Here is a 13,697-nt window from a genome sequence, read left to right on the forward strand (position 1 = left end):
TGCCGACAGGGTAGGAAGGAAGAGAGGTTTGGGGAAAACAACCAAGCTATACAACCATGTACCAAAGTAGATTCTGTTAAATCATTCATCATTCATGGGCATCACATTACACAACAGATTTATGTTAAGTGGTGGTCATTCTGAAAATGACAGTTTAGATCATGCAACAAGTATTTCAGAGAGATAGATGCAATTGGTAGATTACAGAAGATGGAAATGTTGATTAATGGCGATGAAAGTGCACGCATTGGAACACCATCAGTCCAAAGATAGTACGGGAGATGATGAATAAACAGCCAGTTGGTGAAAATGTCAGGCTACATTCCAATTGTCAAATGACTTGGAATCAAAAATACAATTGATAAGTAAAAACAATACATTTTCATCTGCCTATAATCACTTTTTCAAAACATTCAGTGGTAGGTTCAAAGGTTAGGATGAAACACTTCAAACCCCATTCCTCTCCCACCCCACCACAGTCTACGATGGACAAGTCAAGTTACAATATATGAGAGGGTGTTGAAAAGGAATGCCTCCTATTCTTATTTTCTCCAAAAACAGGTAAATATATACATGAATGATACAAAGACAGATACGAACATCATTCTTTGTTCTACCAGGGTGCATATTTATTTCTCAATATAATGACCACTGCAGTCCACACATTTATGCCAATGTTCAAGTAGTTTTGTGATGTCGTCATGATAGAACTGTGTAGTCTGCTGATTTAACCAATGCTTCACAGTGGCCTTGACATCATCGTGGGAAGAAAAATGTTTTTCACGAAGGTGTTCATTAAGTTTGGGGAAGAGATGAAAATCTGACTGAGCGAAGTCGGGGCTGTGTAGTCGGTGTTGTAAGGCAAAGAAACCGAGGCATCCACTTGCTTCAGTCGTTCGTGCACTCGTGTGAATCCATGCATTGTCTTGCTGAAGGAGAACAATCTGCATGTCAGGATGAACCTCCCGAATCCGTGTCTTCAGTATCTTTAGAATTTCAATGTGGCACTCAGAGTTAATGGTGGTACCCTTTGGCATGGATTCCAAATGGACTATCCCCTTCACGTCCCAAAAAGCCATAAGCATGACCTTCCCGGCTGGTCGGTGATCCTTTGTGGCGGTCCATTGACCGTTTTACTCAGGATCATAATGGTGCATATCTTCTTCTTTCAGCTGCTCCCGTTAGGGGTCGCCACAGCGGATCATCCGTATGATCCGCATAGTGATTTGGCACATGTTTTACACCGGATGCCCTTCCTGACGCAACCCTGGTTGCCTCTTACGACACAGGGATATGGTACACCTATTTTAACCGGGGTATACACCGGCCCAGTATACTGGAACTCATTTCGCCGACCTCAGAAGGATGACAGGCTGAGTCAACCCCCTGGTGTATTCATTCAGTGGCCCAACGGGGCTTGAACTCAGGACCTTTTGGATCCCAAGCCGCTGCCCTAACCACTGCGCCAACACCAGGCTCGATCATAATGGTGCATATATATATATATATATATATATATATATATATATATATATATATATATATATATATATATATATTGTGTCTACGTAGCACTGAGACACTGCATGAGAATGACAACACTTCACACCTAGTGGCAGGAAGAACTCTTGTGCAGACGGTGCTTTGTTTCATTCGAATATCTTTCCCAGTTTTGGAGAAAAAGAATACGAGGTACTACTTTTCAACACGCCCTCATCTTATGAATAAACTAACCAACACTGGTGACTTGTTGTGGGCCGCACGTCAATGGATACACTATCGGGTCAACAAACTGTACGAGTACAAAATATTTTCCAGTTTATTTGTTTTAAGCTGTAATTCATACTGCAGAAGCTTGAGCAGGGCAACACCAATGCTTCCTCAACAAACACAGCACACCCTCACCCTCTTTAAAATCCCGAATCTGCTCCTGCCAGCCTACACATCCGAAATCAAGAATTTGCTGAAGTCTTCCCGATTCACACAAGATCTATATGAATGTGATGTGCTGTGGCAAAAATGCTGAGGAGGTCAGGTCAGGTATGGGAGCATGCGCCGGAGCAGCGGGTCGCTGCGTTCACTTTCCGCTGGTACCCTAGGGGCCTCTGTCAAGACATCCCCCAGGCAGATGCCTGGCCCATCCCCATTCCTTGAGATGCTGATAATCCATGTCCAATAATCAAGAGACGCGTGGTCGGCCCATTGGCCTCCTCCACTCACGAGACTCCCTCGCTAAGAGAATCTGGTGAGCAGGATCAAGGTCAGAAAAACGAGCCACATGTCTTTACAGCCACAGCTGACGCTCATGGACTATGCAGGTAACAAATCTCATTTGAGTCTCTCTCAGCAACCGCTCGTTGGACAAAAAGACAGACCACTGATCGCTGAGGGGTCTCTGAAGAGACCTGGTACCAAAGGAATTAAGTCTCAGATCCCTGGTCAGAGTCCAAGTCTCATATCTAAAGAGCAAGATTGCAAGCACGAAGGACCTGAAGACTCAGACTTTTGTCCTCCCGTGAATGATCCAGTGAATCCATGACCCTCCAGGCCCCACCCAGACATCTGGTGACCTCTGGCTCACAGCCAGCAGAGACATGAATATCATTTCTGAGGTAAGTGAATCTCTCTGTGACTTCAACATCCTCACCACAAACAGGTACAGACAGGAGAGCAGCATCCAAGATGCCATTGAAAGCTTGGATCTTAGTTTTGACCCAGGAAACCCATAATCCCAGTGGCTCAGATTCCTCATTCAGCACCTCAAGGGCCCCCAAAAGGATATCTAAAGTCTTCACAAAGATGACTGCATCATCTGTGAAATCAAGATCAGAGATCTTGACATTCCCAAACGATGCACCACAACTTGATCTATCTGACATCCTCCCCAGAATTCAGTCCGTACAAGTGCTGAAAAGTGTGGGGGCCAATACACACCCCTGACGAACTCCATTAACAACTGAAAATAAGTCAGAGATGGTACCACCACATCTCACAGCACTCTCAGTTCCAGAGTGTAATTCAGACATCAGATTGATCAGTTTTGGTGGCACCCCACGAAGACCAAGAATCCTCCAGAGGACATCCCGATTCATTGGATAAAACGCTTTGCAGAGATCAACATAAGTTGCAAGCAGCCCCTCCCGAAACTCTCATCTGCGTTCGGTGAGGACCCGAAGGGCAAGGATGCAGTCAATAATTGATCTCTTTGGTGGAAAGCCTGACTGCTCTGGACGCTGGTGCTCAAGCAGATGGTGGCAAACCCTATCAAGAATTATCCGAGCAAAGACCTTTCCTGGAACTGAGAGCAGCATCACCCCTCGGTACTTGTTGCAGTCTTGGCGATCACCTTTCCCTTTCCAGAGGGGGACAACAAGGCCCCTCTTCCAGTCAGTTGGGATGATGTCTGTGTTCCAGGCAGAGCTAAGAACTGCATGCAATAACATGAGTACAGCATTTCCACCAGCCTTGACAAGTTCAGCATGGATGCCACAGATCCCTGGAGCTTTACCCAATTTCAACCGGTTCACTGCAGCCTGTGTTTCCACAAGCGAAGGTGAACCACAGTTGATTGGAGGGTCAACAATAGGGATAGTAACACCACTGACATCCAACTCGACAGCTGGTGGATCAGCCTTGTGCAGCTGCTCAATGTAACCGGTCCAGTGGGCCTTTACTTCGGACTCCTCTGTTAAGAGCCCACCACCCTCTGCTCTAACTACAGTACACCGAGGATGGGCTTGGAGGAACGCAATGCACGAATTCCCCTGTAAGCAGGACAAGAATCACTTGACCACAGGTGATGCTCTACCCCCTCACAGATTCCTCAAACACAGCCTCCTTGTCCACCTTCAGTGCACGTACAGTTTTACGCCTCAGCTCCCTGAACAGCTCAGCTCTGCCATTTAGCCTGGCCCTGAAACTACAGTCAATGGTATCCAGTGTCCCTTGAGAGACAAAATTCTTATACGCCCTCTGGTGAGTACCAAGACATCCACCAATAACATCAAGGACGGTGGTCTCAAAGGCACTCCACAATTCTTCAGGATCCCCCAAAGCACCCAGACCCCCCAAATCTCCACTCAGCCTGTTCGCAAACTCCTCAGCTCCCCTCTCATCCTTGAGCTTGCCAACATCCAGTCTCGGCTGGGATTAATCCTGGTTTAAAGCTGCAACTTCAGAATTGCTACAACAAGCCAGTGGTCAGTTTTGAGGAACTGAGCACTCCGTGGACCCTGCAGTTCTGGATCATCCTCCAGCGACGATCAACGAGGACATGGTCAATTTCCTTTGCCACACCACCAGCGTTGGAATACCAAGTCCAGCGATGAGCCTGTTGGCGCTGAAACCATGAACCAGCCACCCAAGTACATGACTCCTTGCAAAGTCAAGGAACTTAGTGCTATTCTGGTTCACATTTCCAGACCCATGGGGACTAACACATGTCTCATAACCATGCCATTAGTTCCAATTGATGCATTGAAATCCCCCAAGACTAAAAGAGTATCTCGCCTGGAGCACTGGTCAACAATATACTCGAATATGGCATGGAATGCGTCCTTCACGGTGAGATCACTCACCTCAGTCGGAGCATATACAGAAACCAGGGAACTGACACCCAAGGAGTGACAAATCCTTTGCTGAGGAGGATGGAAGAGGAAAGAAGTGTTCAACAATGTTAGAGGGTGATCAAACGATCAGTGTTTACGAAAATGTCAGCCTCACCCCGACACGCAGCACAAAGGCGTACTCGTCCAACAGAGCGTGGCTAACAATGCGCCACTTGTGCTTCGTCTTCTTAAAGTGTGGGTCGGGAAACAGCAAAAAGATTTTGCTCAGCTATTTGTGGTACAAAAGGAAGTGGCAAAGGAAGGGTGAAGAACAGAAAAAGACATCAGCCTAAACTTTCAGCCAAGGAGATTCTTTGGTGAATGGAAAACAAAATGCTTCACTATTTTCTCCTTCCCACAGCAATTAAGTAAAAGTGAAGATGGCTGGAACATGTTTTAATGCATACATCACTGGATTTTTTATTATAATAGTTTGCTGAGAGCAAACGAAGGGAGAAGAAAGGCATTGAAGGGAGAGGATTGAAATGTAGGGGATGGGAGGAATGCAGAAAGAGAGAAGGTTTCCATAGGGGATTACCAAGGAAAGGTTGAGAGGAGAGAGCAGTCAAGGTAAAGGTGACAAGTTTTGCCATTTTTGCACATGTAATATGTAAATGACAACCAACAAGCTTTCATATCTGGTGTTGAAGTTGGGTGAAGACCAAAGGTTTCGAGACAATAATCCGAATCAATTTGATGTTAACCGCAGTTGAGAGGATGGGTAGACCATGGTTGAGATGGGAGGATTGTGTGAGGAGGGATATCCATAAAGTTGGGGTGGTTGGAGAGTGGAGAGAGTTGGCTGAGGACAGAGGGAGGTGGAGGAGTATCGTGGTCAAGGGAGGGCAGAACTTGGTACCATCGGACATATCACCCCTTATAAAGTGAAGAGGAGAAGAATATTAATTAAATTAATAAACTTCTTCTTCTTTCGGCTGCTCCCTTTCGGGGTCGCCACAGCGGATCTTCCGTATGATCCGCATAGTGATTTGGCACATGTTTTACGACGGATGCCCTTCCTGACGCAACCCTGGTCGCCTCTTACGACACAGGGATATGGTATCCTATTTTAACCGGGGTATACACCGGCCCAGTATACTGGTACTCATTTCGCCGACCTCGGAAGGATGGCAGGCTGAGTAAACCCCCTGGTGTATTAATTCAGTGGTCCAACGGGGCTTGAACTCAGGACCTTTTGGATCCCAATCTGCTGCCCTAACCACTGCGCCAACACCAGGCTCTGGTGTTGATTAAATTAATATATGGATGTTAAAAGGGAATCCCGTCTGCTGGCATTATTCCGTGGACAAAGACCTCATGGTGTCCTTTGCGAAGAGTAGATGAGCTATTGTTGAGGGCCGGGATTCGGTGGCGATAAACGACCACTAGGTGGAACAGTAGAGCCGTCTCCCACCGAACACCCGGAATTAAAAGGTCGTCACCCCGGATAACTCCAGAGTCGACAGGCCACTTAAAGGACCGTGATCACCAATTCTCTGACTGCGTGGGGTAGGGTCAATAGTCAAATTTCAATATACCTAAGTACCCACGTCGTCAAGTTACCGGGGAAATCGCATCCCCGGCCGACTCTGTCCGAACCGAGTCGCAGGTACCGACTCAGATCCGGCGTAACCAAGTGAAGTTACCAGAGCCGCGCCGGTCCCAATGACAACTTACGGCACCAAGGGCCTTACTATTTCTCAATACGCACCGTGCTGGGTCAATGAAAGAAAGCACAGAAAACGAGCTGGTACACTTAACACAGGGAGGTGGGGGCGGGGGGGGGTTATTTAAAAACAATAATCGGGGAGGGGAGACACAGAGCAGAGTTAGAACCGAATAAAAGCAGTGCAAACAATGTACAATGAAAAACACTTAATCAATCCACCTTAAAGACTGGGACCACGGACACACACACCCAAAAAGAAATGGACCTCAATGGTCTATTTTCGGCTCGAGAGGGAAGGCGAGCTGAGGGCAGGGACCTATTCTTGCACCTGTTCGCCTCGTGCGGTCTGGTCGAGCTTGTCCGATGGCGGGACTCGAACCTGATCAAGGACCAGGAATGACGCCACAGACGCCAGCCAGCACGGAACGGACCAGACGAGATGCCAGCAGGCAAGACAAGGCTTCTTCTCTTTCTCGACGACGGGGCGAACCTTCTTCTCTCCCCGGCTCGCCACCTCCTCTTTTCCTTCCCCTCCCCCACGGGTCGAGGGAAACGCTCTGAGGTACTCGCCTCCAGATTGGACGAGGGGCGAACATCCCATCTGGCTGGGCGGGGCCGCCCCTGAGGTGGTCAGCCTCCTGATTGGTTGAGGCGTCTCGGAGGCCCACCCCCCGAAGAGGCTCCGTAGTAGCTTTCGGCACGCTGGCCTCCCATTGGCTAGGGCGCGCGTGCGATGCTCGCCCTTCGCTCATTGGCTGGAGGAAACGTCCCATGCCCTTCCTCAGAGTGGAGCCTCGATCTGAGGCGATGGAGGCTCCGCCCACGCCTTCAACCAAAAACACGTGGGCAATGGCGACCGGGTTGAGTGAGGGACGGTGCCGTTGTTGTTGTTGTTGTTGTTGTTGTTGTTGTTGTTGTTGTTGTTGTTGTTGTTGTTGTTGTTGTTGTTGTAGTAGATGTATAAAACCTGATTATAAAATAACTCGCAGCGCACACACGAAATTCCCATTAGACATAGGGGATTTATTCTAACTATAAACACATACTTATCGAAATAACTAAGCTTAGGGACTGCTGTCTGTCTGTGTGCAAATGGCTTCCAGATTCGCAACACTATCTCCGGCACTATGAGCGAATTGCAAATTCCTGCCTTAACTACTGCTGGGAAGGCAATGGCACACCACCCAGTATAACCCTTGGCAAGAAACTGCTTCGGAAGCATGAATGCAGAGAGAGACAGAGACAGAGAGAGAGAGATTTTTTTTTGTGTGTGTGTTTAGGTGTCAATCCTGGTCCTGAAGAAGGTTCCTGCAAATGATCGAGGTTCGTGGAAGAGCGAGAGCAGAATGGAAGGGATCAAAATGGTGAGATTGATGGGAGTGAGAAAGCTGCACACAAACTGAAACACAGCAAGAAGAGGATAAAACACAAAAAAAAAAAACCAACCAACCGACAACTAATTAACGTAGGAGGAGAGCCGGAGAAATCACAACCTAGAAAAAAGATGAGTGCTTGGGAATGGGATTATTTGGGGTATAAGAGATCATGAGTATGGATGGATGGGCGATCCTGTTCATTTACTGCAGTGGTTCCCAACCTGTGGTACGCAAGAGCCTTCCAGGTGGTTCGCGAGCACTTTCGGGCTCAACCTTTAAAAAAAATGATTTGGCCTGATATATCTGGGAACCCTGACACACACTCAGCGCTGGCAATTATCCCGCTGCCTCCATACTGTGAATGTGTAGGTGTCTTAGCACTCGTCTGTGTTTCCCTTCACTTGTTATTATGTTGTATCTTTATTTATTTTTTTTATTTCTATATTTCTTTATTTATTTCTTGACTAATTATTTTTTTAGTTAGTTCATTTGTGTGTTCTACTTGTGAATAAATTGATATCTTATCGAATTGAGTTTTTCTGGAACCAGGTGGTACGCGGCGACGGTATGGGACCTCCAAGTGGTACTCTATCAGAAAAAGGTTGGGAACCACTGACTTACTGTATTCATGGCATGATTCTGCTCAATACAACTTAGAACTAGAGGGGGAGCACTCGGTAGAGTGCAAAACCTCCGCCGCCAATACTGCGAGGTCACTCAAGTGAACCTGATATCCTATTCATTCAATTTGACGTCAACAGTGCTCACAGAGTTATAGTTTACGACTTTCCCTTTAACTTTTAACTTTAACATACTCAATTCATTCGTCATAACTAGATTCCTTGAGACAAATTGATTTTCCGTGGGTATATCTACCTGAAGTTCCAAAATCAGCCGCAATTATAATTTTGGCATGTTTTTTGTTGGAAATAACTGAAAACATGTAGAAATGCAAAAAAAAATCAATTTTGTTGAAAAAAGAATTTTCTCAATTTTTTTTTGGGGGGGGGGGTGGGGAGGGGGGTGGAAATCACTTAAAACATGCAGAAATGCAAAAAAAAAAAAATTCAAATATTTTTTCGAAATGGCCACCACAGCGGCCATATTGGATTTTGGACCAAGTCCAAAATCTAATGGCATAATCCTTGGACCATACCTAATCCCCCCACCAAGTTTCGTCGAAATCCGTCGGAGTTTTTCCGTAATACTGTTCACAAACAAGCAGTCATGGACTGGTACTTACGAAATCGTCAACTTGACCTCTGACCTTGTCTTATAAAAGCTGTCTCGAGAGAAAGTAGCGACGCAAACCAGAAGTTTCTACAATGATTCTGTACCAAACCATCAAAAATCGTAACGTCGACCGAAGCAAAAATCTCCATTTCTCCATGCAATTGTTTTATATTATTTTATCAAAGTCACAAAACCATAATATTCGGCCATCCACCAACAATCTTTACATAATCCGACGGCTTAGCGAGTCAGGCATGCGACGATAACCTTTATTGGGATAAAAAATGATTTTAAACATCATCTTTATTGAAAACACCGTCAGCGCGCACATGGAAAACCTTAACGTGACTCAACGACGCGTCTGCTCGAGCGCACCGCATCACGTGACGACCCGTGACGCGTCGAGTGAAATATTTTTTTATACAATCTTAAAACGTCTCCAAAACATAGGATTTTTTACCAGAATTTCGACAACCGAGTTTTAAGTGTCCTAAGCGATCGCAAAAACCGAAGACAAAATTAAAATCGAAGTTAAAACGAACTCGTAACGTCGAGCGAAGCAAAAATACTCCATTTCTCCACATTAATTTACGGAATTAAGTTTGACCTCACTGTGACCTTGACCTTTGACCGATTTTGACCAAAATCTAATCAGCGCTAGCCATCACCCTCCTGAATCACGTGGTGCAATTTGACATTGGTAGCTTCTGCCGTTCTCGAGTTATCGTGCCTACAAACAAACACACAAACAAACAAACAGAAACGGAAGTGATCAATATACTTACGAAATCTTTAGATTTCGTAAGTAACAAACAAACAAGCAGTCATAGACTGGTACTTACGAAATCGTCAACTTGACCTCTGACCTTGTCTAATAAAAGCTGTCTCTAGAGAAGGTAGCGACGCAAACCAGAAGTTTCTACGATGATTCTGTATCAAACCATCAAAAATCGTAACGTCGACCGAAGCAAAAATCTCCATTTCTCCACGCAATTATACCTTAACGTAACTCAACGACGCGTCTGCTCGAGCGCACTGCATCATGGGACAACCCGTGACACGTCGAATGAAATATTTTTTATACAATCTTAAAACGTCTCCAAAACATCTGATTTTTTACCAGAATTTCTACAACCGAGTTTTAAGCGTCCCAAGCGATTGCAAAAACCGAAGACAAAATTAAAATGAACTCATAATGTCGAGCGAAGCAAAAATACTCCATTTCTCCACGTGAATTTACGGAATTATGTTTGACCTCACTGTGACCTTGACCCTTGACCGATTTTGACCAAAATCTAATCAGCACTAGCCATCACCCTCGTGAATCCCCTGGTGTAATTTGACATTGGTAGCTTCTTCCGTTCTCGAGTTATCGTGCCTACAAACAAACAAGCAGTCATAGACTGGTACTTACGAAATCGTCAACTTGACCTCTGGCCTTGTCGAATAAAAGCTGTCTCTTGAGAAGGTAGCGACACAAACCAGAAGTTTCTACGATGATTCTGTACCAAACCATCAAAAATCGAATGTTTTGGATGTTTAACCTCACTGTGACTTTGACCTTTGATCGATTTTGACCAAAATCTTATCAGCGCTCGCCATCACCCTCCTGAATCACGTGGTGTAATTTGACATTGGAAGCTTCTTCCGTTCTCGAGTTATCATTTTTTGGATGTTTGACCTCACCGTCACCTTGACCTTTGACCGATTTTGACCAAAATCTAATCCGCACTGGCCATCAGCCTCCTGAATCACGTGGTGTAATTTGACATTGGTAGCTTCTTCCTTTCTCGAGTGATCTGTACCAAACCATCAAAAATCGAATATTTGACCTCACCGTGACCTTGACCTTTGACCGATTTTGACCAAAATCTAATCAGCACTAGCCATCACCCTCCTGAATCACGTGGTGTAATCTGACATTGGTAGCTTCTTCCGTTCTCGATTTATCGTGCCTACAAACAAACAAACAAACAAACATCAAACGGAAGGCATCAACATACTTGAAAAATCTTTAGATTTCGTAAGTAACAAGCAGTCATCGACTGGTACTTACGAAATCGTCAACTTGACCTCTGACCTTGTCGAATAAAAGCTGTCTCTCGAGAAGGTAGCGACGCAAACCAGAAGTTTCTACGATGATTCTGTACCAAACCATCAAAAATCAAATGTTTGACCTCACTGTGACCTTGACCTTTGACCGATTTTGACAAATCTAATCAGCACGAGCCATCACCCTCCTGAATCACTTGGTGTAATTTGACATTGGTAGCTTCTTCCGTTCTCGAGTTATCGTGCCTACAAACAAACAAACAAACAAGCAATCATAGACTGGTACTTACGAAATCGTCAACTTGACCTCTGACCTTGTCTAATAAAAGCTTTCTCTCGAGAAGGTAGCGATGCAAACCAGAAGTTTCTACGATGATTCTGTATCAAACCATCAAAAATCGTAACGTCGACCGAAGCAAAAATCTACATTTCTCCACGCAATTATACCTTAACATAACTCAATGATGCGTCTGCTCGAGCGCACTGCATCATGGGACCACTCGTGACGCGTCGAGTGAAATATTTTTTATACAATCTTAAAACGTATCCAAAACATCCGATTTTTACCAGAATTTCTACAACCGAGTTTTAAGCGTCCTAAGCGATCGCAAAAACCGAAGACAAAATTAAAATCGAAGTTAAAATGAACTCGTAACGTCGAGCGAAGCAAAAATACTCCATTTCTCCACGTGAATTTACGGAATTATGTTTGACCTCACTGTGACCTTGACCTTTGAGCGATTTTGACCAAAATCTAATCAGCACTAGCCATCACCCTCCTGAATCATGTGGTGTAATTTGACATTGGTAGCTTCTTCCGTTCTCGAGTTATCTGTACCAAACCATCAAAAATCGAATATTTGACCTCACTGTGACCTTGACCTTTGACCGATTTTGACCAAAATCTAATCAGCACAAGCCATCACCCTCCTGAATCACGTGGTCTAATTTGATATTGGTAGCTTCTTCCGTTCTCGAGTTATCGTGCCTCCAAACAAACAAACAAACAAACAAACAAAAAAGCAGTCATAGACTGGTACTTACTAAATCGTCAACTTGACCTCTGACCTTGTCTAATAAAAGCTGTCTCGAGAGAAGGTAGCGACGCAAACCAGAAGTTTCTACGTTGTTTCTGTAACAAACCATCAAAAATCGAATGTTTTGGATGTTTGACCTCACTGTGACCTTGACCCTTGACCGATTTTGACCAAAATCTAATCAGCACAAGCCATCACCCTCCTGAATCACGTGGTCTAATTTGATATTGGTAGCTTCTTCCGTTCTCGAGTTATCGTGCCTCCAAACAAACAAACAAACAAACAAACAAAAAAGCAGTCATAGACTGGTACTTACTAAATCGTCAACTTGACCTCTGACCTTGTCTAATAAAAGCTGTCTTGAGAGAAGGTAGCGACGCAAACCAGAAGTTTCTACGTTGTTTCTGTAACAAACCATCAAAAATCGAATGTTTTGGATGTTTGACCTCCCTGTGACCTTGACCTTTGACCGATTTTGACCAAAATCTAATCAGCGCTAGCCACCACCCTCCTGAATCACGTGGTGTAATTTGACATTGGTAGCTTCTTCCGTTCTCGAGTTATAATTTTTTGGATGTTATGACCTCACTGTGACCTTGACCTTTGACCGATTTTGACCAAAATATAGTCAGCACTAGCCATCACCCTCCTGAATCACGTGGTGTAATTTGACATTGGTAGCTTCTTCCGTTCTCGAGTTATCTGTACCAAACCATCAAAAATCGAATATTTGACCTCACTGTGACCTTGACCTTGGACCGATTTCGACCAAAATCTAATCAGCACTAGCCATCACCCTCCTGACTCACGTGGTGTAATTTGACATTGGTCGCTTCTTCCGTTCTCGAGTTATCGTGCCTACAAACAAACAAACAAACAAACAAACAAACAAACAAACAAACAGAAACGTAAGTCATCAATATACTTACGAAATCTTTAGATTTCGTAAGTAACAAACAGAAAGGGGTGAAAACAGTAACCTCCGATCTTCGATGGCGGAGGTTAATTAACGTTTTGGTTGCATCATGAAAGTATATTGAGACCACAAAAAAATCCTCAGAGGAATTTTTCATCAATAAGGTTTCAAACAGTGTTGAGATTTGACTCCAGCATGAGCCAACTTCAGATCCTAGGGATCAAAATTTCCGTTCGAAAAGGGGACCAAACCAGGAAAGAGACCAAATTTGGGAGGTAACCCAGCCATGTAGGGGTGCAGTAAAATCAGATGCAAATCACACACGCAGGTCACACATCCTCTTAAGCAAAGACCGTTCAGTGTCGAACATGCCATCCTTACCTGTGCCTTACGGAAGTAGTTTGGTAAGTGTTTCATTGCATTGGAGCGGAGACAGGCAATGTTATTGTATTGAGGGTGATGCGCTGCACGAAGTGCTTTGATGCGGTCTTCCACATAATCGGACACTTTCAAACGGATCTCCATCCCCAGCATAAGTGTGTTGGGAAACAATGGGGAAAGTTCCACTGTACAAAGGGGCAGAATAAGGGAAATGAAAATGAGGGGAGTGGGGACGAATAAACCTGAACTTTTCATCGAATCATTCATTCTTGTAAGAACGCTTGCTTTCCATGCAAACATCAAAACTGGTCCAGTTTATAAACCAGGCTTAATTACACCTTATGATCATTCCATTGAGTCATGCTTACTTTTCAGACTTCTTGACAGAGAAGTCTCACCATGCCGATCAATCAAACTTAAACTTTT

At 44.7% G+C, this 13,697-nt stretch overlaps 1 protein-coding gene across 10 annotated transcripts in view; it reads right to left on the reverse strand.

Moving 5' to 3' along the window:
- METTL1 (methyltransferase 1, tRNA methylguanosine) overlaps positions 1-13,697 on the reverse strand; it is a 50,370-nt gene that overhangs the window by 3,049 nt on the left and 33,624 nt on the right. For 7 of the 10 annotated variants that reach the window (XM_085852046.1, XM_085852045.1, XM_085852050.1 and 4 more), the window contains exons 4-6: positions 13,272-13,456; positions 4,723-4,836; positions 4,578-4,637 (exon numbers count right to left, since the gene is read on the reverse strand). In XM_085852046.1, the coding sequence (XP_085708172.1) occupies positions 4,578-4,637; positions 4,723-4,836; positions 13,272-13,456 (359 nt within the window). The remainder of the gene's footprint in view (positions 1-4,577; positions 4,638-4,722; positions 4,837-13,271; positions 13,457-13,697) is intronic. The other 3 variants (XM_085852042.1, XM_085852044.1, XM_085852048.1) reach the window with 2 other exon arrangements.

The sequence above is a fragment of the Eptatretus burgeri genome, chromosome 13 (genome assembly GCF_056783735.1).
Source record: "Eptatretus burgeri isolate ZD-2024b chromosome 13, Ebu_testis_v1, whole genome shotgun sequence".
NCBI classification, from domain to species: Eukaryota; Metazoa; Chordata; class Myxini; order Myxiniformes; family Myxinidae; genus Eptatretus; species Eptatretus burgeri.